We start from the raw sequence: 24307 nt of genomic DNA on the forward strand, positions 1-24307 counted from the left end.
GCCTGTGGGACTGGTAGCGGCCAGGTCTGCCCTGGGGCAGGGGGGTGGGTGCTGCAGGCCGGGTTGGGGCTGCCTCCAGGGAGAGGAACCTGGAGGCTGGGGACAAGGCTGGGGAAGACAAACCAGTAGTTCCTACCATGTACCCGGGTGTGCCTTTGATGCTTGTACGATGTGCACATTATCTAAGATTTGAAAAGTTGGTTGGAGGCCGGGTGTGGCGACTCACACCTGTAATCCCAGCACTTTGGGAGCCGAAGCAGGCAGATGACTTGAGGTCAGGACTTTGAGACCAACCTGGCCAACATGGTGAAACCCCATCTCTACTAAAAACACAAAAATTAGCCAGGTGTGGTGGCACGTGCCTGTAATCCAGCTACTTGGGAGGCTGAGGCAGGGGAATCGCTTGAACCCGGGACTCGGAGGTTGCAGTGAGCCGAGATTGTGTCACTGCACTCCAGCCGGTGTGACACAGCAAGACTCTGACTCAAAAAAAAAAGAAAGAAAAAGAAAAGCTGGTGTAGATACTATATACAGCTAAACCCATTTCTGCTGGTCCGTACATGCACCCACACACACGCACGCAAGCACACTCGGGATGGGGAGGGAAGCGTCCGACTCTTCACACTGGGATTGCAGGAGTGAGGGGAGTTGATGGGTAACACTGAGATTTTATTTTATATCGGTTTAAGTTATTTAAGCTTGTACTAGCACCTAACAGCCAAAACAGCGTGTTTTCACCCTAAAAGCGCAGCTGAGGACCTGTGCCCATGCCTGGTCCCAGGGCCTATTCTCAGAGCAGGGTCACAGTGTGAGCCTGGGGCAAGTTTCCAGGCGGCCTCTGCCCCTACCCGGCCCACCACCAGTCTGAAGGAAGAGGCAGCGAGTCGTGGGGAAAACATCCACTTTAAGCTTTATTACAACACATTGTCTCCAAATACAAAGGGAGGGGCCAGGAGCGGTAGGTGCAGCCGCGGAGGGAGGGGCTCCAAGGGGGGCTGGAGGGCCGGCAGCCCAGTCCACAGAGACTGGAGGCTCGGCGGGGCACCTGCACCCACTCCTCCGCTGGACTTCCCAGCAAATGACTGGAGGGGCCGGGTCCATTGTGAGGCATTCCCAATGCCGGGCAGTGGCCGGGTGGGAGGGGCGGGAGGGGCTTGGGGAGGACTCCGGGCCCAGGTGGGAGAAAGCCACCAGGATGGGGCCCTGGCCCGCCTCCTGAAACACTGGAGGCGGCAGTGGCTGAGACAGGACCTTCTTCCCCACCCTGGCTGCTCACTTTGGGGTGACCAGTGCCTCAAGAGCGGGAGCAGAGACGGACTGAGACAGACAGATCCCCCATGCCCTGGAGAAGGGATGAGGAGAGGGGGGAGGGGCCCAACCAGTGGCCCCAGACTACTGTCTCCCAGACAGCATAGGGTTGGGGGTCAAGAATCGGGAGCCAGTGCACCCTCCACACCCGGGGTCACCTCAGAAACCCAACGCAACAGACAGACGGGAGGCAAATTTACATAATTAATAATAATAATTAACCAATAATAATAAATACTTAAACCTCTAATCCATAGATTGCAAATACAACGATAGCTTATTTTCTTAGGGAACAGGAGTGGGTGGGGACAGAGGGAACAGGACTTTTGCTGAAAGGAGGGATGACAGGAACACAGGGCTGTGGGTGAAAAGAAGAACAAACAGAAGAAACAGCAGAGAGGGTGGTTGGTCAGGGTGGGGTGGGCACCTCCCTGGCCCTGCTCCAGGACTCCTGACTGGGTCCTTCCTGGACCACCCCTCCTGCCCAGAGAGCCCCTAGCCTCTTCCCATGGTGACTGGCCCCACTGCTAGACCCTAGGATATCTGAAGGGCAGGGGTCCCAATGGCCTGAGAGGGTATGTGGCAGGGGCAGCCGGCTGACCCACCTGAGCCCAAAAGCCACCTGTGTTTGGGGGCTGGCATGCCACCTAGAAGATACCCGAAGAGTGCCCTGGGGAAGGGTGCAAGGGAGTTTCTCTCCTGAGAGGCCCCCATGGGGCTCAGGGCAGACAAGGGGGCACATCCTGCGCCTGCTCGCATCAGGGGCTTTATCAGGCCTGCTGGAAGTATGGGGACTGGGCCGGCACCGACTCGCCCCATGCCAGGCTGCACCTGCTCACGGAGCCCCCAGCCTGCAGGTGCACACCTGAATTCCAAGTCCTGCCTGGGGCCTTGCTAGGTGGGGACGGGCCTGGAACAGGACCCTCAGCCTAACCCCTCCTCATACCTAGGGGTCCAGGGCTCCCTGCCCAGTGGACCCAGCACAGGCTAGCCGGGACCCTCCTGCCTGATCCCAAGGCCAAGCTCCTCTACTGCCGTGGTGCTGCCCTGCCCAGCAGGCAGCTCTGGGGCGTGGGCAAGGGAGAGGGAAGGGCAGCAGCCCTCTGGGAATGGCCTTTCTGGGCCACCCTGTGGCTGGACCAGGGCTCTGGCAGGAGTGGGGGCATGAACACCCACATCCTCCCCGGGCTCCACCTCATCTGACGCTCCAGAAGCCCTGGCCCCAAGCCCCTACACACACTGTTCTATTCCTCAGCCCCTCTGAACACGCTGGTACCACGAGGCCCAATGCCCGTCCATTCCCGGCAGCTCTGGGGCAGCTCTGGGCAACGGGCAGCCAGGTGCCCTCCCTGCCACCAAGATTTGGTGCCTGGAGCTGGTGGAGGGCTGGCCGTGCCTCTCTGGGGCACATCAGCTCCTGCTCCCCAAACCTATGGCTTTGGTGCAGAGCCCGAGGCAGGCATAGAGAAGGGAGAGGGCAGAGGAGGTGGGTGGGGAAAGAAGGGGGGTTCTGCGGCTCAGTTTGTGGCAAAGAAGTTTTTTTTTCCTTTTTTTCACCTTTTTCTTATGTAAAAAGTGCACGAAAGCTCGGCAGCCTTTGCAAAGGTCAGCAGTGTTTCCTGGGGCGGGGAAACTGGGGGGGCCCCAGGCCTGGCACCCAGCTTGCGACTGAAGGTGGCCTCATATTGCTTAGAAACGTGTGTTTCAGTTTAAATACCAGACAGTAAAAATAGAGCTCGAGGACCACCCGCGCTGTTGCCAAATCATTGCCAGAATGAACAGCTTAAATAAATAAAAAATCGAAATATTTACTTCTCGATAAAAATCGCAGTAAAACCATTTACCTTTCTTCGCTTTATATATAATATATATGTATAACGGGCCCGGCTGCGGGCGCTGGGACCCCGCGGAGGGGTCAGGACACCTGGATGACCTCCACGCTGCCCGAGAAGCTCGCCTGCTTGCCCAGGGCGGCCAGCTCCTCGCCGCGCGCGCGCCCCTCCACCATGCCCTCCTCGAACTCCATCTGGCAGCTGCGGCGCTTGAACTGCGTCGTCTCCGGGGCCGGCTCGTCGGGCCAGCCCGTCCGCGCGTCCCGGGGCTCGGCCCTCGCCGCCTCCCGCCGCCGCAGGTCGCCGCCACTGCTGCCGCCGGGTCCCGGCGCGCCCGCCCGACTGAAGGGCGCAAACCGCGCGCCGCCCGCTCCCTGCGCGCCCTCGGGGCTGAAGCACCACGGCCCGTCGGGCGACGGCGTGCCCGGGGAGTCGAGCGGCGGCGCCCAGGCCCCGGGGCCGGCTGGCTGGCCGGGGCCGGGCAGCCCGGGCGCCGACAGGGCCGAGAGGCCGTGCCGCGGAGTCTGCCGGGCCGCGTCGCCGAAGTTCAGGCCCAGGCCGTGCGCGGGGGAGCGCGCAGGGGAGCCGGCGGGAGGCCGGGGCCGCCGGCGGGGCCGCGGGCGCGCCTCGGGCGCGGAGTCCGGGCTGTCCGGGCTGGGCGAGGGCAGGCCCAGTGCGGCCCCCGACGGGCTGTCCAACTTGCAGAGCTTCGGGGCCTCGCCGGGGTCGGGGGGCCCGGGGCCGTCGGGACGCCGGCTGGGCGCGTAGGCCGACTTGATGTCCAGCGAGAAGGAGCGCTTGAGGCGGTTGGTGTCCTGCAGGCGGTCGGAGGAGAGGTGCAGGCCGCGCAGGCCCTGCTGCAGCGCGCTGGTGGCAGGGGCAGCCGGGGGCTCCCCGCCCGCGCTTGGGCCGCCCTCCCTGGCGGTGGCAGCGCTCTCTGAGGTAGGTGGTGGCAGCCGCGGTAGCGGGGCCCCGGGCGCGGGGCTGGGCGTAGGCTCCAGTGTCCCTGACGGGGTGCCCGCGTCGCCCTGCAGGGCGGCCAGCAGCTTCAGGCTGCGCTCGTACTCCAGCAGCTGGCCCAGGAAGTTGAAGTTGGGCGAGATGGACGGACGCCGGTCCTTGACGAACCTGTGGGAGAGGAGGCTCAGCTCCAGGCACCCCCGGGGCCAGGCTGCCCGCGCGACGCACCCGCAGGCGAGCTCGTGTGCGCTGGGCTGGTCTCAGACCCCCTTCCCTTGCCGGGGGTCCTGGAACGTGGGGCCTTTCTGGCGCAAGCGAGCAGCTGGGGGAAGGAGGCGGCGCTGTGAGCCACAGGTGTGTGGCGGGGAAGGCGGTACCTGTAGGCGTCGTCAGAGGACATGCCCATGGTCTTCATGATGTAGGCGATGGCGATGGTGGCGGAGCGCGAGATGCCGGCCAGACAGTGAACGATGACTTGGCAGCTGGACAGCTTGGCTTTATCTGGTCAGGTGGGCCATGGGGGCAGGTGAGGGCCCTGGGGGGCAGCTCCTCCCTGCCCCGGGTAGAAGACCCCACCTTCCCGACTGCCAACCGTCCAGGCCACTTCCCACAGACCCCTCCTGTGGCTGTGGCCACGCCCGGTCCTAGCCTTCCTCCAGCCAGGCCCTGCCCTCCGCTGGCCGGCAGAGACTCACCGATGAACTCGATGGACTTGTCCAGCCAGGGCAGCAGCTTCTCACAGTAGTTGTCATTGATGGGGACCCGCATGAAGCGGCTCTCGCAGATGAAGTCCGGCTTGGGGCAGGAGTTGCTGGCGTTGAGGACGTAGCTTATTCCATTCTGCGTCATGAGATCCTGGAGGGACGGGAGGACAGTCTGGAAAGGGGTGGGAGAGGCTCCGGGGCGGGCGCGAAGGTGGAGGCTCTCCCTGCCCTGCAGTCAGAAGGGCCTTTAGAATCTTGGGTGCTCCTGGGAGCCCTGGAATTTGTCCTGGATCCCAGTGTATCAGGGGTGGGCCCAGGAGGCCTCTCTGGTCTCCATCCTGGCATCCTGAGCCCGTGCGGGGGACAGGGGCAGGCTGGGCTCTGTCTGCAGGCCCTGCCCATGCCGGCAGTGGGCTCCCAGGAACGTTATGGTTGCCTGGGTGGTGGCTTTTACCCTTTTCACTTGTCACCATTTTTAAAACACGGGATTCTTTCAGAGCTGGCCAGGGGCCCAGTGACATCTGCAGCTTGGCATGCCAGCTCCCTGCTCCTCCACCCAGCCCTGCTGGGCCCTCCCCCAAGCCCTGCTATGGTCCTGCCAGGGGCATGGGTGGGAGCCTGGGGTCCTCCTGGCCCCCACCCATGCTTCTCGCACACCCAGCTCACGCACTGCCTTCAGCTCCTTTCTCCCCTCATCCCTACTCCGCTGCCAAGCTGGCTCTGGAGCTCCTGCCCTTTCCCACTGACCCCCCTCCCCCACTCCGCTGCACACACACCTTGTTGAGGACATCTTTCTGCGAGCCCAGGTAAAGGTGAGGCAGGATGCGGGTCAGTCCCACGCTGGGCACGGGCAGGCAGGGCTGGGAGAGGCTCATGGGTAGCAGGGCCGCAGGCTTGCCTTCGCAGAGGCCGGGGAAGCAGGAGGAGAAGGTGGCAAAGCCCCCTGTGGGAGGAGGAGGCCTGTCAGGTGGGCTGAGATAACCACCAGGGCACTCCGTCTGCCTGAAATGCCCTGTCTGACTACGGCACCCCATCTACTGCTAAGGATCAGTCACACCCAGCCCAGACCCAAGCTGGAGCCCAGCTGGCCAGCCTCTGGCCGAGCACCTGGTCTGGCTGCTGGAAGGCAGCTCTGGCTGCGGCAGGGGCGGGGGTGCTGCCACACATCCACAGCCCGAGCCCACGCCCACATTCCTCCTCACGCTAATGAGGGGCTGAGCCAGCTGAGGACGCGGCTGTGATGCCCATAAAGGTGGGGTTGAGGTGGCTGGCCAGTGTGGCACGCACTGGGCCCGGGCAGGGGCGGGCGCAGAGACCACAGGGGGCTCCTGCTGAGGGTGTGGGTCATGCAGCCCAGAGAGGCCCTTGCCAGCTCCTCCCCCTACACGCGTGGCCTGGGGCCAGGCTGGGCCTTCCTCCTCCCCGGCACTGATGCAACACCTTCCTGCCTCCAGCTGGCTAGGAGCCCCAGGCCCAGGCTTGGGTGCCAGGACCAGGAGGCCAGGGCTTCCGAGAGGCTGTCCCCTCCCCCTCCCCAGGCATGACATCACCCTGGCACAGCCCTCGGGGCATTTGCGTCTGGTTATGGCTCCACTCCACCAAGCATGAAAGGGAGAAGAGTGGAGGAGCCCTGGGCACTGGGGGCACTTGAGGCAGGCAGGGGGCACTCGGGGCAGGCAGGGGGCATCCACTGCACATGTGACCAGCGCGTGCTGCCTCCTTCCTCACACATCCAAGTCCAAGGCACGGGCTGGTGGGAGGAACTCCATCGGTTGGAAAGACCGGAGCGTGAATCCCTGGGACGTGTGACTCAGTGACCATGGGCAGTGCATGTCATGCCTCAGGTCTCTGCTTCCTCAGCCTGCCTGCTGCATGGCATTGTGCAGCTTCGAGAAGGCGCTGGGGACGAGGATGCACAGCGAGAATGGACCTGGCTGCCCCCACCTGGCTGAGGTGACCACCAATGCGGACCAGAAACTGGGAAGCATCCACCTGATGGCCACCAGCTCTTGAAGGGTGAGGCCAGCACTGCCCAGCACCACCCCAGGGACACCTTCTGGGACATGAGCCCCCATGGCAAGCTGGTTCCTGCTGGTGCAGAACATGAGACCGCTGGGCTAAGGCCTGCCTGATACCCCTGGAGGAGGCCGGGCTTTGAAGGGCGGGGCTCAGGGCCAGGGGACCTCAGAGCTGTTTTGTCCTGGTTTGCAGAAGAGGCTGGTGCCAGGGACCTGGATAACTCCTGAGCATAGGGGAGTGTGTGCAAACCCCCAACCAGAACGCCTGCTGTGCCAGCTCCTTGTGTCCCCAAAAAAGGCATGATGATGGGGGCTGTGGAGATGGTGGAAGCTCTAGGCTGGGCAGGTTAAGGCAGCAGCCTTGGAGAAACAGTCCCTTCCATGGGAACCTGCTGGCTGGACAGGGGGAAGCAGGGGACTTGTCACCAATGATGCCCCAGCTTGCAGGTTCCCCTGAGCAGAGGCTGGGCTGTGGCCGGCTTCCGCTCACTGATCTGAGCCAGGGGAGCCCTGGATGCTCTTGATGTTCCGAGAGGGCAGGGGCCGCACCGTCTCTCCACAGACTCCTCCCTGGTAGCTGCTGCCTCCCCCCTCCCTGTGGCTCTGCTTTCTTCAGGGCCTGGCCAAAGGGAGTGGTGGCGGCGGGGGGATTCCATCAGAACCCTCCCCTCTCCCACAGGAGGTAAGGCAGGAAAGCCTCTGGGCAGGTGCAGAGACTGACAGCTGTGGCAGCAATTCCCTGGGGAAGCTTCCCAGGACCTCCCCAGGCAGAGCGGGTAGCATGGATGCCCCCTATAGAGCCCACTGTGGACTGAGGCTCCAGGGATTTCAGTACCACCCAGGCTCTAGGGCGGGTGAGTGACAAGGGAGGGGCGTTGGGGTTCAGTGAGGGATGCTTTGGGCCTGGGGGAGGCACCCCTATCCCCAGGCCTCCCCAAAGGCGCCTTCCCACTGTCCCTGCTCCCTGACTCAGGGGTGTGTGAGGGGGTGCCTGCAGCTCGCCTGCTACTCACAATGAAATCCCAGACTCGAATGAAAGTGTGGGTACCAGGACACATGCCCCTACCGAGCCACCCTGCAGACCCCGCAAGTGCTTATGGCCACAGTCACAGACATGCTTCTGCCTGCCACCTCCATGACCCCCGGACTCTCCGCCGGGATGGGGCCCCCACTCCACCACTTGCAGCGCAGTTCCCTGGCTGGGGTCCAAGGCCAACTGCGGGCCGCTGCTTAAAGGGCCAGGCCCCTCTCCCCTCCCCTGCCGCTTTGCCCCCCAGCATCATGAGCACCGCATCTGGAGGTGGGGTTCACCGCAGTCCTGGGACGCCAGCGCGGCCTCTCCTCCCCGCAACAGGGCAGGTTTTGGGGAAGCAGGAAAACCTGCCCTGCTGTGAGGAGGAGAGAGGGTTGGTCCTCACGCTCTGGCCTCTGCTGTCCCTGCAAATGGACCAAGGAACTGTCCTGCCTGTGCGGCGGGATCCCGGACTGTCTCTTCTAAGTGCAGCACCCCTGTACTCAATATGTCACTTTCCACTCTCCCTGGTTCTTCCAGAGCCAGCCCAGAGAAGGGTCTGTGCCCATCTCAGGGTGGGAGGGGCCTGAGGGCACGACCTGTGGGGGACTATCCCGAGCGCGGGTCCTGCTTGGGTGTCGTCACGAGCCCCCTCTACACCATGGGGGCTGGGACTCCTTGGCAGCTGTGCTTCGGGAGAAAAGGGTCAAGGACTGAGCCCTGCAGGGCGGATGTCGGCACAGAAAGGCAGCTCAGAGGGTCCCGAGAGTCAGCGGGCACTGCCAGGCCCTAGGAGCGCCCTCCTGGCAAACCCCAGCCCAAGCCCGGCCCCTCCCATGCCCACACCCATGCCCACCTCCACGCCTATGCTGTCCCACCCACCAGTGCTGGGTGATGGCCCCAGCCGCCCACACCGTCCCACCCTGGCTGTGAGGGAGACAGGACCTTCCAGGCTGGGGACTTTCCCAGGATCCACCTAGGGGGAGGGGCTGCCACTCTGGGACCCTTCTCAGCCTCACAGATAGGCCTCCTGGTTCTCATTCCTGGCTAGGGCAGCAAGCTGGCCCTTGGGGTCCTACTATGCCTGGAAACCTGTAAAAAGCCCCGAACTACTCTCTCTCCCCTCCCCTCCCCACCAGTTCAGCCCTCAAATGAACCCAGGGGATGAGGGTTGGATCAGAGTGTATCATCCTGTGGCTTCTGGTTCAGAGAATTCACCCATGTGCACACAAATCCCACGGCCCACCCAGACAAGCACGGGCGAGTACACACACAAATACACCTGCGTGGACATGCATGCGGGCCCCCCCGCCCCCACACTCACATGCACCCACGTACACACACATGCAGAGGCAGATGCTGGTCACCAGACGCCCAGAGCCATGCACAGGCGCCCAGACCCCCTCTGACCATGGCCACCCAGCAGTGTAGGGCGCTGGACTTGCATGCAGACAGGTAGGGAGGAAGCCAGGCCTCAATGCTCCTGCCAGAGATGCCAGAGATTCCAGACCACCCTTACGCCTCCTGGGTGCCCTTTAGGTCCCAGGACATGGCATCTCGGGAGGTCGGCCTGGCCAAAGCGGCTGTCACCCCTCACCCCCCCACAGTCACCCTCAGGCTGGGTTGAAGGCCCCCCTCCCACTGCATGCAGGTCCAAGGGTCTGGCTTGGCCGCCCACTCCCCACCCCACCGTGCCTGCACCCCGCAGTCCCCCACACCCTCTGCTTGCCTGCCACTGCCCCTGGTAGCAGAGGTTGGGTGGCAGAAGCCTGAACACAGATCCCAGCCCTGGGTGGGGGAGGGTGCAGGTCCCTGGGACAGGCCAGCTCCACCTGGCTCTGGGACCTGGGCAGACCTCAGGAGGTAGATTCTTCAGACTCACTCTCAGCCACAGCCCAGGGGAGGAAAGCACCCTCGGAGATGACAAGTGTGTATCAGTGTATACAAGTGTGTATGAGTGTGTATCTGTGTATATATGTATCTGTGTGTATGAGTGTATGTGTGTATCTGTGTCTATGAGTCTATAAGTGTGTATCTGTGTGTATGTGTGTATCTGTGTGTATGAGTGTGTATCTGTGTGTATGAGTGTGTATCTGTGTGTATGAGTGTGTGGCAGGGTGGCTTCCCTGCCTCCAGAGCTTGGGGCTGGCTGCTCAGGCTGCTTTTGGGCCATGGGGATCCCTGGGGGCTCTCTGCTGGGACCCAGGCAGCAGCCTTGATGCCAGGCAACCTGCACTCAGCTGGGCTTTCAGGGTGGGGAGACTTCCTCGTGACCCCATGGCTCCAACTGAGTTTCCAGAGGGTGGGGCTTCTGCCTCGGCTTCTGACAGGCGCTCTGGGAAGGGGAGCAGGGTCCCATGCCCGCAGGCCTCGCACTACACTTCCGGAGCCGAGTTGTACTTTGGGGTTTCCTTCTGTGTTGAGGATAAACTCATATTGGTGGGTCCTGAAGTGTGGGGAGAGGATGGCGGGGCCTCGAAACCACAGATTCTCCCTGTGCACAGCAGACGCTGGCCTCTCTGATGCCCCAGCCCCAGCCCCAGCCCCTGCTGACAGACCAAGTGCCTCGGGGAGGTGTGGGTCCCAGACTCACCTGTGAGGATGGCCACACTGTCGAAGCAGCCATCCAGCTTGCTCAGCAGGATGGAGAGGAAGCTGTCTGCGGCCAGCACACTGGCGTCCCGCGTGCTCTGGTCATAAACCACCACGTCCTGTGGCTCCGATGCCTCCACCTGCGGGCCATGGGGCAGAGGTCAGCATGCCGCCCCCACCTGTTGATGCCCTCGCCCTGTCCCAGCCACACTGGCCCAAGGGAATAGTGAGGGTGTCGGACGATGGGAGGTGAAAGCTGTCACCCTGCTGCCTGGGGGGAGGGCAGGTGCAGTCACACACGTCACACACTCTCCTCCACCTGCCAGCGGCCAGGTGCACACACCCACGCCACACAGCAGCCACGGGGGCAGGGAGGGGTGGGCTTCTGCAGCTGGGCCCCCATGCCATGCACATGGGAGAAGGGGACAGACACTCTGGCCAGGCCTGTGTCGAGGAGACACAGGTGAGTGCGATGGGAGCTCAGGACAGGACCTGGCTGGCTCCCGGGGTGGTGGAGGGAAAGGGAGGCTCGGCCCATTTCAGAGATTCTAGAGGCGGTGCCTTCAGGTGTGGGCTCTCAGTGGGGCTAACTCTGGAGCCAGCAATTCTGCTCTCCACCCTCTCCCCTCCCCAGCCCCCAGCGGAGAAAGAGAGGGCTGTGGCAGGACCCCAGGTCCCTGCACCAATTCCGGAGGCAGCAGCTGGAAGCTGGGTTCCTCCTGTCTTCCTCCCCTGCCCCAAGGGCCAGACCAGATGTTGAGCGGCTTTTGCTCAGACAGCACCGGCCCGCCCGGCGAGCACACTCAGCCCTTAAGCCAGCTGAGCCGCCAACCCCAGGCTGGGTGACGTCACCGGCAGCCAATGGGATCGCACTCTGCCGGGAGTCCTCACGGGGCGGGGGGGGGGGGGGCGTCATTAATCACCGGATTCCCCTTGTTGGAAGCCAAAGGGAGCCAATTCTGGCCTTAGGGCGGGCGGACTCCCGGCCAGTGGCCATCTCACTTGCGTCCTCCCATGCCCCAGCTCCGAACGGGGCATGTCAGTGACCCAGACCCCTCTCAAAGCCCCCAGGATTGACAGCTTGTCACCCTCGTTCCCCCTGTGAGACAGTTGGAGGAGGAGGTGCTGCTACCTTCACAAGTCAACAGCCCAGCTGGTCCCTCCCAGCTGCACCTGATAGTCCTGAGACAGAACGAGAACGAGCTGTCCTTCCCCAGAAGGACGTTCCTGGGGGGGGGGGTCACAGAGAGAATTCTGGGTCCCTGAATACTCAGGGCCAGAGGGAGCTGTGGGATGGGGACATGCTGCTCACGTGTGCCTTTTGACCACCCCTTCTGTCCTCACAGCAGTCGGGAGTGGCTGACACAGCTGTCCCTCTCCCGAGTGGGCGTCTGGGCTGCTCCCACCCCTGTGTGTTCACACCTGGCTATTCCGTTCACTGCTCCTCTCTATGAGCCTGGGCCGGTCCCAGCCACATAGTCCCGTCTGCGTGGGGAGGGCCAGCACCTCCGTGCAGGTGCTGAGTGAGGAGGACTTGGGGGGAGGGTGGGGAGGGGTGCTGCAGGGGGTCGGGGGGGCCCGAGCAGGGACAGCAGGCAGCAGCGAAATGCAAGTGCCAGAGGGGACTGCCCCACATGCCCCTGGCTGTGACCCCAAGGAGCCCAGTTTGGGCTGGAGGGCAGAGGAGGGAGGCTGCCTGAGCTGAGGACTCCTTGGCCGTGGGCTCTGGAGGTGGCGCAGGCTGGCGGGCGGAGGACTGGGTACCTGGCTGCGTGTGGCCGGCTGGATGAGCTCCGCGATGGTCACCTTGCCCTGCTGCAGTCGCCGCTTCACCAGCTTGGAGCAGCAGATGTTGACGGAGCTCAGCACGTGCCAGCTGTTGTATTCCACGAAGGAGCGGCTGTCGATGACCAGCGGTCCCCCAGGCCCACCCCGCAGCAGGCTGGCCAGCTTCTTGGCGTCCATCACCTTCCTTGGGAGCCGGTCCCCGGCCATGGTGGGGCAGTGGGTGGTGGGGAGGGTGACCCCTGAAGTGAGGAGGGGCTGCTCCAATGGCCCAGGGTGTGGCCTCTCGCTGGGAGTGACCTAGCACATGGTGCCGGACCTGCAGGGACAGGGGGATGGTCAGCCCCTTGTGGCACCCAGAAGCTCCCAGGACAGGCCGGAGCTGGGACCCCAGCCCGCCAGGACATCTGAGCCCAAAATGTGCCTGCGGGGACCCTCTCCCTCCGGAGAGACCCTGTCCAGGTCACAAGGCCAGCTCTGAGCAGGATGCAGCAAGGCAGAGGGGGCAAATGAGCCCACAGCACTGGACTGGGCCGACAGGCAGGACGAGGCCAGGGGTCCTTCCTTTGGGCCCTGGAGTTCATGGACACTTATGCCTTCCAGAACATTCCATCTCATCCCTGGGATGCAGGCGTCTCCCTGCTCTGACCTCTGCATCTTCCCCACCACAGGACCCCCAGCAAGTCAGGGGTCCAGACGGCGTCTCACCCTCCCTCATGGCGCAGCCCTCTGCCCTTCTCCAGGCTCGCTGTTCTCACACCTGCCCCTCCCTCCCTCGGCACAGCCCTGGGGAGTCCAATCCCCAGAGCCTGGATTGCAGGGTGGCTCCGTAAGCCGATAATCCAGCCCCTGGCGGATGGTGGCCTGGGATGGTGGCTGTCTCTGCCCGAGAGTGGGCTCCCAGGGCAGCCGGATGGCAGGCAGGGTATGGGACAGGCTTGGGCACAGAGGCACAGCTCCCTTCCCACTGCTGCCCACCTGGCCTGCAGGCTGAGGCTTAGTGGGCGCCATGTGCCTGCTGGGGGTGAGTGCCCGGCTCCTGCAGGGGTGTCATACCCACAGAGTGCCCCTCCCTCAGCAGAGCCTGGGGTCTAGGGGGCCCCTTCAGGGGCTGCTGGAGCCCAGGATGGGGGGCAGCCCTAGCAGGAAGGTCAGTGTCAGGAACCCAAAGGTGCCAGGCCCTTGGCATGGCCTGCAGAGCCCTCAGACTGAAGGGCAGGCAGGTGGAGGAGGCGTGTCTGGGGATGGGGTCTCCAGAAGCCCCTCCTGCAGGCTTGGTTTGACAAGTTTCTGTCACTGCCCCACTTTGGGGCCCATCTCCCTGTCACCTGCCAGGACTGGCCTTCCTCTGGGTCCACTTTAGACTCACAGTCCCTAGGAGGCACGCGGAGTAAGGATGATGAGTTTGCTTTAACTATGGGGAAACTGACGCTTAGGGCAGGGGTGGAACCCACTCCAGGCTACACAGATGGGCACTGGGTGTCCCTGCAAGGCCATCTTCCCGGTGCCCCCATGGCTGCCTGTCAGTCAGGAAGTTTGCTCCACCCAGCTCAGGGGTGAGGGGAGCTGGGAGACAGATGCAGCCCAGGCCCTGCGCAGAGGGGGCTCCGGTGGGCAGAGGGGGCTCCGGTGGGCAGAGGGGGCTCTGGTGCGCAGAGAGGGCTCCGGTGGGCAGAGGGGGCTCCGGTGGGCAGAGGGGGCTCCGGTGGGCAGAGGGCTCTCAGCAAGCAAGGCCCCCAACCACAGCCACAAGGGGCACTGGGTGGAGGTGCCCTGAGGACACCCATCACTGCAAATGGGCTGGGGACAGTGGATAGGAAAGTTCACAGAGCAGCAGATGCAAGGCCGGTGTGGACCGTGTCCCTGGCCCAGCCCGAATCCAGCCCGAGGGGCAGGTCCCAGCCCCTCCCTGCCCAGGAGCCCCAGCCTCGCACTCACTCTCTTCCAGACACGCCTCCCGCCTTTCCCAGGCCCAGGCATCTGTGTGTTCCCACCACCCCTGCTGCCACCAGAGCCCAGGGAAACATCTGCCTCAGCTGACCCCACGGCTGACACCTGGTCCTATGGTGGCATCTGGTCGGCGGGGCCTCAGGAACCCACTTGGATGCCACTCCCCGGCCTGTGCACCAGCCTCCACCACAGGGCGCCCTCCCCAGGGCCACACCTGCCGCCTCTTCTGAGTTCTACCCAAGCGTTGTGCAGGTGGCAACACACAAGGGCCCAGATGTGTGGTCCTGGGGAGACAGTGGCTCTAGGTGCCCCATACGACACCCAAGGACCCAGCTCAGAGGCCTAGGACCCCAAGAAGGCCGTGGGGGCAGAGACACTTGGGGGTCCTTCTAGGAACACCCCTGGCCTCCATGTCCTCATCCGTTAACGGGGGTGGATCCCCTCTCACTGAAATCAACAGAAGCGAATACCCCTCCCCCCGCCAACCTCTCCCCCACCTCTGCCATGCAGGGAGGAGGCCAGGCGTGAGGAGAGGCCCTTGCCTTCCCTGCAGCCAGTTTCTGGCCATCATACAGCCTTGAGTCCTGACACCACCAGGAGGTGGAGAGGGGTGCTGGCACCACAGACAGCCAGGCCTGAGCCCCAGAGGGGGCAGAGGGAGGGGGCGAGTCTGGCTGCAGTGAGGTAGGTGGGCAGGGGCTGGAGGCGCGGGAGGATGGGTCTGGCCTTTACCTGGGCCTGCGCTGCCTCCCAAGTAACCCCGAGCTGGAGCTGGGCCTATCACCACCAACAGTATTGTTATTTGCAGCCGAAGGGGACTCATTAGCAAGTTAGCACCTCCATCGTCGCCATGGCAACAGCAGAGGTGCCAGGCAACCGCTGCTCCTGCGGCAGCCACCACCACGGAGCAGGCTTCTCTGCAGAGTGGGCATGTGCCCCTCCCTTCGCTCCCACCCACCCGAGCAGGTGCCTGGCAGTCCAGAGCCCAGTGGGGTGGGTTCCCCAGCCCCTCCGCTCCTCTGGTCTTCCTGGTCCTAACCTTCCTGTCCACTCTCAGTACCCGCTGTGCCCAGGCTCGCTCCCTGCAGCTCACTGGCTCCCGCCCCTCGGAGGCCTTCTCTGTACTTCGAAGGGCTGGCCGAGTGCCCCTCTGGCAGGAAGCCTCCGTGCCGTGCTGGCCTCTGGGAGAGCATCCTCACCTACAGGGTCTCTGGACATACAGCTCCCAGGGGGAAGGTCCCTCACCTCTGGCTCCCCAGATGCTAAGGATCAGGGCCCAGCTATGCCAGGGATGGGGCAGGTTGGGTGGGGCGGGGAGCGGAGACACTAGGGACAGCCGGGTGCAGATCAGTGGGGCCGCACTGGCCACGTGGGAACAGGGGAAAGGAAACCGGATGCTGGCTCTGTCTCTCCTTTCCCTCCGCACATCCCAAGCCCTCCTAAGCACCTGTGGCCCTGCTATTCCAGGGCCTGTGGGTTGGGTGGTGAGAGCCATGGCTGACGGGATGTCCGCCCCCCAACCCCGGCGCAGCCCCATATACCCTCTTCAAAGGTCTTTGGGCCCAGGAGGAAGTTTTCAAGCCCAAAGTCAGAAGGAGGCTCCTCCCAGGCTCACACCTTCCAGGAGGCAGCGGACAGCCGCCCTCCCCTGGGACACAGCAGCCTGACTCCAGTGCGGCGTGCACACTGCCCTGTGTGTGTGCCAGAACACACCCATTTGCACACCCACTCCAAACACGGGCTGGTGCTCCCAGCTTACCCACAATCCACCTGCCTGTGTGCAAGTACCCACGTGAGAATGTGCGCACACGCACGTGGTGCTGGGCACGCACCAGAGTCCATGCACATCCTTGCCCTCTGCACGCAGAATTCCAGGAACCCCAGGACCCTAGTGCCCCAGGGGCCAGCTCCAGACTCCTCACACAAGAGAGCTCCCACACCTGAGGCCCCCATGCAGCACATCCCTGACCCTGAGCACAGATGGGACCAGGGAGTCCTGGGCCATCCCCAACCCTCCACTGACAGCATCCTCACCAGGTTAGCTTCTGCTCAGCACCTAGAGACAGGGAACTCACTACCTTCAGAGACGGCTGCCAGGACTGTCAATCATGGGGGGATGGGACCACGCCTCCCCCTCACACCCAGGCAGGCCCTCGGAGCTGTCCGGCTCACTGTCACCGGGGTGCCTCTGGAGGCAGAAGTCATCATGCTAAGGAGACTGGGGAGAGACTGGTGGGCGGTACCTCTGGGAGGCAGGGGCCCTGCACTCTCACGGGTTAGCTCATCTGCCCCGCTGGGCTCCCCCAAGCCCCTCATCCCTGCATCGCCTCAGCTCTCTGGGTTAGTGCTGCAGGACTCAAACTGCCTTCACTCTGCTCGACTGGGCCAACGGCAAGGCCAGGCAGAGCCACCCTGGCCTGGGAAGCTGTGGACCTGGGAGAAAGTGGGGTGGGCTGGAGGTTGCCTGCGATCCCAGCAACAGGGTCTGAGCCTGGCACAGGGGACTGTGACAGCTGACCCTCAGAGCCGGACAATCCAGGTTCCCTCCCTTCCCACCGGGCCTGTGCCCCTCCTCCCAGTTACTGTACCACACGAGAAACACCGGGACAAGCCTAGGGCTTCCACAGGTCACGGCGCTGAGCAACTCAGGCAGAAGGGGCCTCAGCCCGTACAGTTCTCATGGCCAGAGTCCAACCATCTCTCTCCCGCCCTGGGTCCACCCCCTTCCCCACCTTCTGCAAGAAGTGACTCCTAGGTCTCTTCAGTCCCCGGCCGATGCCCCTTCGAGAAGGCTCCTGTCTAGTGGTAGCCTCTAGGTCCTGACTTCAGCCCCAGTCTGAGGAGAGAGGAGTCCTGGAGCAGACTGGCTCTAAATGTCTTTTTGCATCTCTGTTCACGGGACTTTATTCCCAGAAGCCTCCTCGAGGACGGAGGGCACCAGAGGAACAGAACCTGCCCGGCAGCATGCCCAGAAACACTCGTGCAGCCCCAGACTGGCTGCAGCAGGAGGTATTTCAGTGAGACCTCAGGATGAACTGCCAGCTTGGGTCACATGACCTGCCATCCGCATCCAGTGCTTATTAGCAGTGAATGCATAGCACTGTCCTCCGGGTGCAGGGCTGGGGCCTAGGGAGCTATAGCCACCCCCGGACCCCCCCAGGTGCAACAGTGTCTGAGACGGCTGGGCCAGGAGGGAGGCAAGGGAGAGGGCAGGGGCCTGGACCTCCACTCAGACCCCTTGCAGGGGCACAAAAGGAGCTTCCCCGGCCTGCAGCACCCCACCCCCACCCCGGGCCGCACAGCAAAAGCACTGCGGAGCCACGCTGCCTCCTCCATCCCACGGCGTCCCCGCCCCCATCATGCAGCACCAGGGCCCCTTCTGCCCCCAGCAGAGGCCGGTACACCCAGGAGCAGGGAGTCGGAGGCAGATTATCCCGGACGGGGTGACCTGGTGGGGGCTGGGCCTATTGTCACCCTCTCCCTTCCAGGCCAGACTCTCAGGTACCCCCACCTGGCCTGCTCCGCATCCCCGGCCAGGCAGCAGGGCCTTGTGAGGTGGCTGCAGCAGCCTGGCTGTGCCAGCCCCTCCCCCAGCGCCGAGGCGGCCTCTGCATCAGGCGGAAGGACGCGGGGGCTTCATCCCGCAGGGCCGGTTGGGCACCCCGGGGTGGGGGATGGGGGTTCCTGGACATTCGGGAGGATGGATCTGCAGCCTTCCCCCCGACAGCGGGCGGCCCCTTCCGGGGTCTCCCAGGCCAGAGGCCGCCACGTCCCTCCCACGGCCCAGGCTCCGCACCTCCCGGGTCGGCTCAGGGCCGGGGTCCGCCCGCTCGGGTTCTGCCCCCCGCGGGGGAGCCGTTCGGGGCGTCGGGGGCTCTCGCGGGGGCTCGCACGGATCCGCGCTGGATCGCAGGTGGCCCTGGAGGGTCCCTGATGTGCGTCCCCCGCCCTCCCCACCCGGAGAGGGAGCTGCGGGGAGAAGGGCGGCAGCGCGGCAGGCGGGCGTGGGCTGGGCCGGGGTCCGCCGGCCGCTGCGGGGGGCGGGGAAGGGCCTCGCCGTCCCGGGCGCCTCCAGGGCCGCCGCCTCCTTCTCCCGGGGGCCCGCCGGGTGCAGCCGCCCCCAGCGCCCCTGGGCCGGGCTGGTGAACCCCAACGCGGTCCCCGCCGGCGCCCGCCCCCGCCCCAGCTCACCTCGCTGGCGCTCGCCTCGAGGGCGCTCCGGGGGCCCGCGCCGCGCTCAGGGCGCCCGCTCGGCTGCGCCGTCCATGGGCCCGGCGGGGGCCCGCGCAGCCGGGGCAGGGGCCGGGGGAGCGCGCGGGCCGCGTCGCCGTCGCCGCCGCCGCCGCCGCCGCCAACGCCGCGGGGAGCGCTCGCTCGGGCCGGGGCGCGCGCACTGCGGGCGGGTACGCGCGCTCGCGGCGCGCATCCCAGCCCCGCGGCTCGGCGGGCGCGGCCGGGCGGTTCCGGCGCGGCTCGGGCTCGGGCTCGGGCTCCGGCGTCCGGCGTCCGGCGGGGCGGGGGGCGCCGGGGGGGCCGCGGAGCCGGCTGGGCCGCCGCGCTCGGCCGCGAGTGACAGGCCCGGGGCGGAGGGCGGGGCGGCCGGCGGGGATGAGGTCATGCCGAGCGAAAAAAGCCCCTGACGTCACCTGTAGCCAATCAGCGCGCGCGGCTCGGGGGCAGGTGACGTCAGCGGAGCCCGGGCTCGGGGTGAGGACACGAGGCGGCGGCCGCGGGGGGGTGCGGGTCGGGTCGCGCCGCCGCCGCCGCCGCCGCCTTCCGCCCTCCGCGCTCGCTCCGGGACCGGCTCTTAAAGGAGCCACACGGCGCCTGGGCCCGGTGCGCGCGGACCCCGCCTCCAGGAAGCCCTCCCGGCCCCGCGTTCTGCGTTCTCCCGGGACCCCCACCGCGCCGCACAGACCCCAGGCGGTCCCGCCAAGCGGCCCCGGGCGCGAAGTCCTCTCCCCGGCCCGCTCCCCTCTCCGCCCAGCCTTCGTTGGCGCGGGGCCGCCGCCGGGAGCCCTCCCCAGACCCGCGCCGTCGCCCCTCGCGTCCCGGGCGCACGTTTTACCTGCAGCGGCTGCGCTGGCCTTGCCGCGACCCCCGCAGGACGGAGCCGGAGCCCCCCTGGACTCGGTCGGACCCGGGACGCTGTGATCACCGGCGAGCCGCCCGCCTCTGGCCACACATCCACGAACCCCAGGGGGGCTCCCCAAGACGACGCTGCCCCGCAGGACACCCGGCCCTCCCGCTTCCGTGGAAAGCCTCCCCGACGACCCCCGTGCGAGCTGCTGAGTGGCCGCCCCCCGCCGACCGCTGTGGGAACAGCTCCGCGCGCGCGGCGGGGACGCGGCGAGCCCGGGGCAGGAAGAACGCGTGGGTAATTGCACCCGCTGGTCCTGGGCAGGAGCGACGGGGTCAGACTCGCGCTGGACGGGGAGGGCGGGCGGAGGCCTCGCTGTCCCGGAGGAAGGGGACAAAGACCCCTGCCCGGGAGCCAAGGAGCCTGGGAGCCTTTGAAGGTAATGATTTTTTTTGGGGGGGTGACCAGACACACCAGACCATTTCTAAAACTCCCCCTTCCCGCTGCCGGGTGGAGAGGGAGCGTGCGGGTGGTCCGCCTTCTGCCTGGGCCTCCCACGGTCACCCTGGGGCTGTGAGAGGCCTCGGCCGCTGGTTGAATGAAGGGCCACAGAAAATGAAGCAGGCGCGACGACCGCAGAAGTCTCGGTGGGCACCCGGGACCCCAGAGCTCGGGGTGTGAAGGCGATTCAGGCTGGGGGTGGGGAGGATTGTGGGCAGCAGGGGGTGCTGAGCGGGGCTCCGGGTCCCCCGTTTCCATACCCAGTCTCCCTGCCGGCCTCAGAGCTGAGCACACAGCTGGCGATTAATAAGTGCTTACAGCTCCCTCCCTGGCTAGCCTGAGGGGACCAGGCAGTTGCCCGGGTGGGGTGGGGGTGGCGGTGGCGTACGTTCCCGGCGCAGAGTTGGCACACAGGACAAATGCCTTGGCGGGCGTGGGGCTGTCCCGGAAGGAAGCTCTGGGAACCCAGGGGTTAGTGGGGTTGGGGCTGCGCCCCAAAGCAGAGAGCCCTGCGCGAAGGGAGGCCCTGGCTGGAGGGGACCCCGGGGCTGGAGCTGCGGGATCCCGACGCGGGTCCTGGTGAGTGGGGGTGAGGGACACAGGCTTGCTGGGTTTAAAAAATGGGAGAGGCTTGGCCCTGGGAGGGAGCAGGACGATTCAGGCTGAGACGTGGAGGGGGCCGGGTGGCCACAGGGGGCGAATGAGACCCCTGAGGAGATAGTCGCAGGCTTGGAAGGGCCTGGGACCCCATGCGTGGAGGCTGTTGGTTAGATAGAGGGGCTGTCTTTTGGGGAAAGCCTCACCTGGCTTACTCCCCGCCCTGCAAGGCCTAGGTGAGCCTAATGGGGAAGGGACCGGTGCGTCTGCTGCCCAGCTGGGATGTGGCCCGCATCTGCCTGTGGCCTGGGAGTGCCCATTGTCCCCTAAGAGCTCTGGTTATACCCTGGGCAGCTCCTGGCCAGGCTGGAGCAGGTGGCAGGCAGCGACCTTGAATCCCTCCTGGAGGCTCCCAGGGGGTGGCTTGGCGGGGAACTCAGCTTCCCCTGGAGGGCCTGGGCTGTCCCTGGGGAGGGGAGCGCCCTTGGGCGCGATTGTTATAATCCTCGTGGTCATTTTCGTGCAAATAAGCAGTGAGAGCCTTAGGATCTGCCCCCAACCAGGGTGGAGGGCTGGGGAGGTGGCGCTCTGGAGAGGACTGGCGGTGGCTTTTCTGCAGCCCCGCTGCTTGGATCCTTGTGCCCTTTGCACCCAGCAGTGGCCGGCGGGCTGGGTGCATGCCTGGGGTGGGCGCAGGGGCCTTCGTGCCCCGACCGGCTCAGCTCAGTTCAGCTCGGCTCAGCTTAACTCGGCGGCCGCACCGACTCCCAGCACAGGTGTGGACATGGGTGGCAGGCGCGACCCAGGGAGGGAGCTGCGGTGTCAGTCCCGACCCGGGCCTGTAGACGCCGCCTCGGGTCTCCGGGGCTAGGGAGGACCCTGCGAGGGGCCAGGCAGGCGCCAAGGCCGCAGCGAGGGTCGTGGCGGGGCCTTGGCGCGGGGTCTGGCGGGTCGTGGCGCGGGACGCGCGTTCGGGGCCGGACGGGTGGGGTCTGAGCAGTCCGGCCCGGCGGTTCGCGCGCGCCCTCTGCCGTCCGCAGGCTCGCCGCCAGGAGGACGCCCAAGGTCGTTTCCTAAAGCATCCTTACCGCGCGGAAGGAGCTGTGGGGCTCACTTTCTTGCTGATGCGCATATAATTGTTTCAACTAATTATATATAGCAAACCTCTGTGCCGCGGTTTTCCCAACCTTTTTAAAGTCAAGGCATAGTTAACTCAATAAAATGCCCATCCCAGCTGTTCAAGTAGGCTTTTTTCCAGTAATGTCTTTAAAAACCTTATTTTTTTATTGTGGTAAAATACAGTAGCATACGATAACATGCCATGAACCATATGAATTATTTATTTTTATTTTTATTTTTTAAAGACGGGGTTTCACCATGTTGGTCAGGCTGGTCTTGAACTCCTGACCTCAGGTAATCGCCCGCCTTGGCCTCCGAAGTACTTGTATTACAGGCATGAGCCACCACGCCCGGCCGAATTATTTTCAAGTGAATTTATCAGCATTGAGTACATTCACATCGCTGTGTGAGCATCACCACCACCCATCTCTGGAGCTGTTCATCTTGCAAAATTGGAACTCTGTGCTTATTAGACAGTTAGTTCTTAGTTCCCAACGCCCCTCCGTAGCGTTTGGCACCCATTATTCAAGTAAATGGCACTCTTGTCGTCCAGGCTGGAGTGCAGTGGCACAATCTCAGCTCACTGCAATCTCCATCTCCAGGTTCAAGCGATTCTCCTGCCTCAGCCTCCTGCGTAGCTGGAATTACAGGCACGTGACACCACGCCCAGCTAAATTTTGCATTTTTAGTAGAGATGGAGTTTTGCCATGTTGGTTAGGCTGGTCCCGAACTCCTGACCTCAAGTGATTCTCCCACCTTGGCTTTCCAAAGTGCTGGGATTACAGGCATGAGCCACCACGCCTGGCCAGTAGATGGGTTTTGACAACTGTATATACAGTTTTATCACCACTGTAATGAGACCTAGAAACTTTATTACTCAAGAAGTTCCCTGGTGCCCCATCCTCACCCTCTGACCTGTCACCGTCAGTTACTGCTGTCTGTTCATATACTTCATAGAAATGGAAACATACAGTGAGTGGACTTTTGCCCTGGCATCTTTCCATCAAGGAAAAACTATATATATATATTTTTCCAGACAGAGTCTCTCTGTCGCCAGGCTGGAGTGCAGTGGTGTGATCTCGGGTCACCGCAGCCTCCACCTCCTGGCTTCAAGCGATTCTGCAGCCTCAGCTGGCCGAGTAGCTGGGATTACAGGTGCCCACCACCACGCCGACCTAATTTTTGTATTTTTAGTAGAGACAGAGTTTTGCCATGTTGGCTAGGCTGGTCTCGAACTCCTGACCTCAAGTGATCCGCCCACCTGAGCCTCCCAAAGTGCTGGGATTACAGGCGTGAGCTGCCGCGCCCGGCCTTAAGGAAATACTTTTGAGATTCATCCACCTTGCTGCTTTCTCACAACCTGATAATAACTATCTGCGTAGTACTGTATTTCATGGGTGTACAGCGATAGTACCAATTCTTCATTTTTTACATGTTAGGTTAGTTTCATATTTGGGCTGTAAAAAACTGCAATGGGTAGCATCCTGTTATATATGCTTAAAAAAAAAAAAGGATACAGGGTCTCACTATTTTATCCAGGCTGGACTGAACGCCTCATGGGCTCAAGTGATCCTCCTGCTTCAGGCTCCCAAGTAGCTGGGATCACAGGCATGCGCCACCACACCCAACTCCTACATGTTTTTAACACACTTCAGATTCCTTTTCTTTCTTTCTTCCCTTTCTCTCTTCCCTATTTCCTTCCTTACATCATTCCGTCCTTCCTGTCTCCCTGTTCTCTCTTGACAGGAGCTCACTCTGTCACCCAGGCCAGAGTGCACTGGTGGAAACAGCCCACTGCAGTCTCAACCTCCTGAGCTCAAGGGATCCTCCCACCCCAGCCTCCTGAGTAGCTGGGTCTACAGAAGTGTGCCACCATGTCCAGCTAATTAAAAAAAAATTTTTTCGGCCAGGTCTAGTGGCCTGTATGCCTGCAATCCTAGCTACTTGGGAGGCTGAGGCACGAGAATCGCTTGAACCCGGGAGGGGGTTGCAATGAGCTGAGATCGTGTCACTGCACTCCAGCCTGGGGGACAGAGTGAGATGCCATCTCAAAAAAAAAAATTTTTTTTTTTTTTGTAGAGATGAGGTCTCGCTATGTCACCAAGGCTGGTCTTAAACTCCTAGGCCCAAGCAATCCTCCTGTTTTGGCCTTCCAAAATGCTGGGATTACAGGATTATTTTCTTCCCTAGTTGTTTTTTGAGATGGAGTTTTGCTCTTGTTGCCCAGGCTGGAGTGCACTGGTGCAATATTGGCTCACTGCAACCTCCGCCTCCCAGGTTCAAGCAATTCTCCTGCCTCAGCCTCCCGAGTAGCTGGGACTACAGGCGCATGCCACCACGCCCAGCTAATTTTTGTATTTTTTTAGGAGAGATGGGGTTTCACCATGTTGGCCAGGATGGTCTCGATCTCTTGACCTTGTGATCTGCCTGCCTTGGCCTCCCAAAGTGCTGGGATTACAGGCATGAGCCACCGTGCCTAGCTTTTTTTTTTTTTTTTTTGAGACAGAGTCTTGCTCTGTTGCCCAGGCTGGAGTGCAATGGTGCGATCTCGGCTCATTGCAACCTCTGCCTCCCAGGTTCAAGCAATTCTCCTGCCTTAGCTTCCTGAATAGCTGGGATTACAGGTGTGTGCCATCATGCCTGGCTAATTTTTTTGTATTTTTAGTAGAGGTGGGGTTTCACCATGTTGGCCAGGCTGGTCTTGAACTCCTGACCTCAGGTGATAGGTGATCCGCCTGCCTCGGCCTCCCAAAGTGCTGGGATTATGCATGAGTACCGGGCCCGGCCACATCTGAGTGTTTTATTGTCCTTTTTGCACACTTTTATTTCACTTTAAGAAGTATTGTACG

General features: G+C 63.2%; 2 protein-coding genes across 2 annotated transcripts; both read right to left on the bottom strand.

The window, feature by feature from the left end:
• Positions 1-914: 914 nt before the first annotated feature.
• LOC105719875 (uncharacterized) lies at positions 915-2050 on the bottom strand. The gene is given in 4 exon segments (XM_012456132.3): positions 915-1338; positions 1340-1439; positions 1442-1600; positions 1603-2050. Coding segments are annotated over 4 exon segments (1131 nt in total).
• A 1163-nt stretch (positions 2051-3213) lies between these two features.
• Positions 3214-12614, bottom strand: DUSP8 (dual specificity phosphatase 8). Its single transcript, XM_021677011.2, has 6 exons — positions 12191-12614; positions 10428-10566; positions 5581-5747; positions 4796-4955; positions 4478-4601; positions 3214-4268 (listed from the first exon to the last, which is right to left on the bottom strand). The coding sequence occupies exons 1-6, from the start codon at positions 12419-12421 to the stop codon at positions 3224-3226; spliced, it is 1866 nt and encodes a 621-aa protein (XP_021532686.2). The 5' UTR covers positions 12422-12614; the 3' UTR covers positions 3214-3223.
• Positions 12615-24307: the final 11693 nt, after the last annotated feature.

The sequence above is a fragment of the Aotus nancymaae genome, unplaced genomic scaffold (genome assembly GCF_030222135.1).
Source record: "Aotus nancymaae isolate 86718 unplaced genomic scaffold, 86718_ANA_hifiasm-v0.15.2.pri h1tg000106l, whole genome shotgun sequence".
Lineage (NCBI taxonomy): Eukaryota > Metazoa > Chordata > Mammalia > Primates > Aotidae > Aotus > Aotus nancymaae.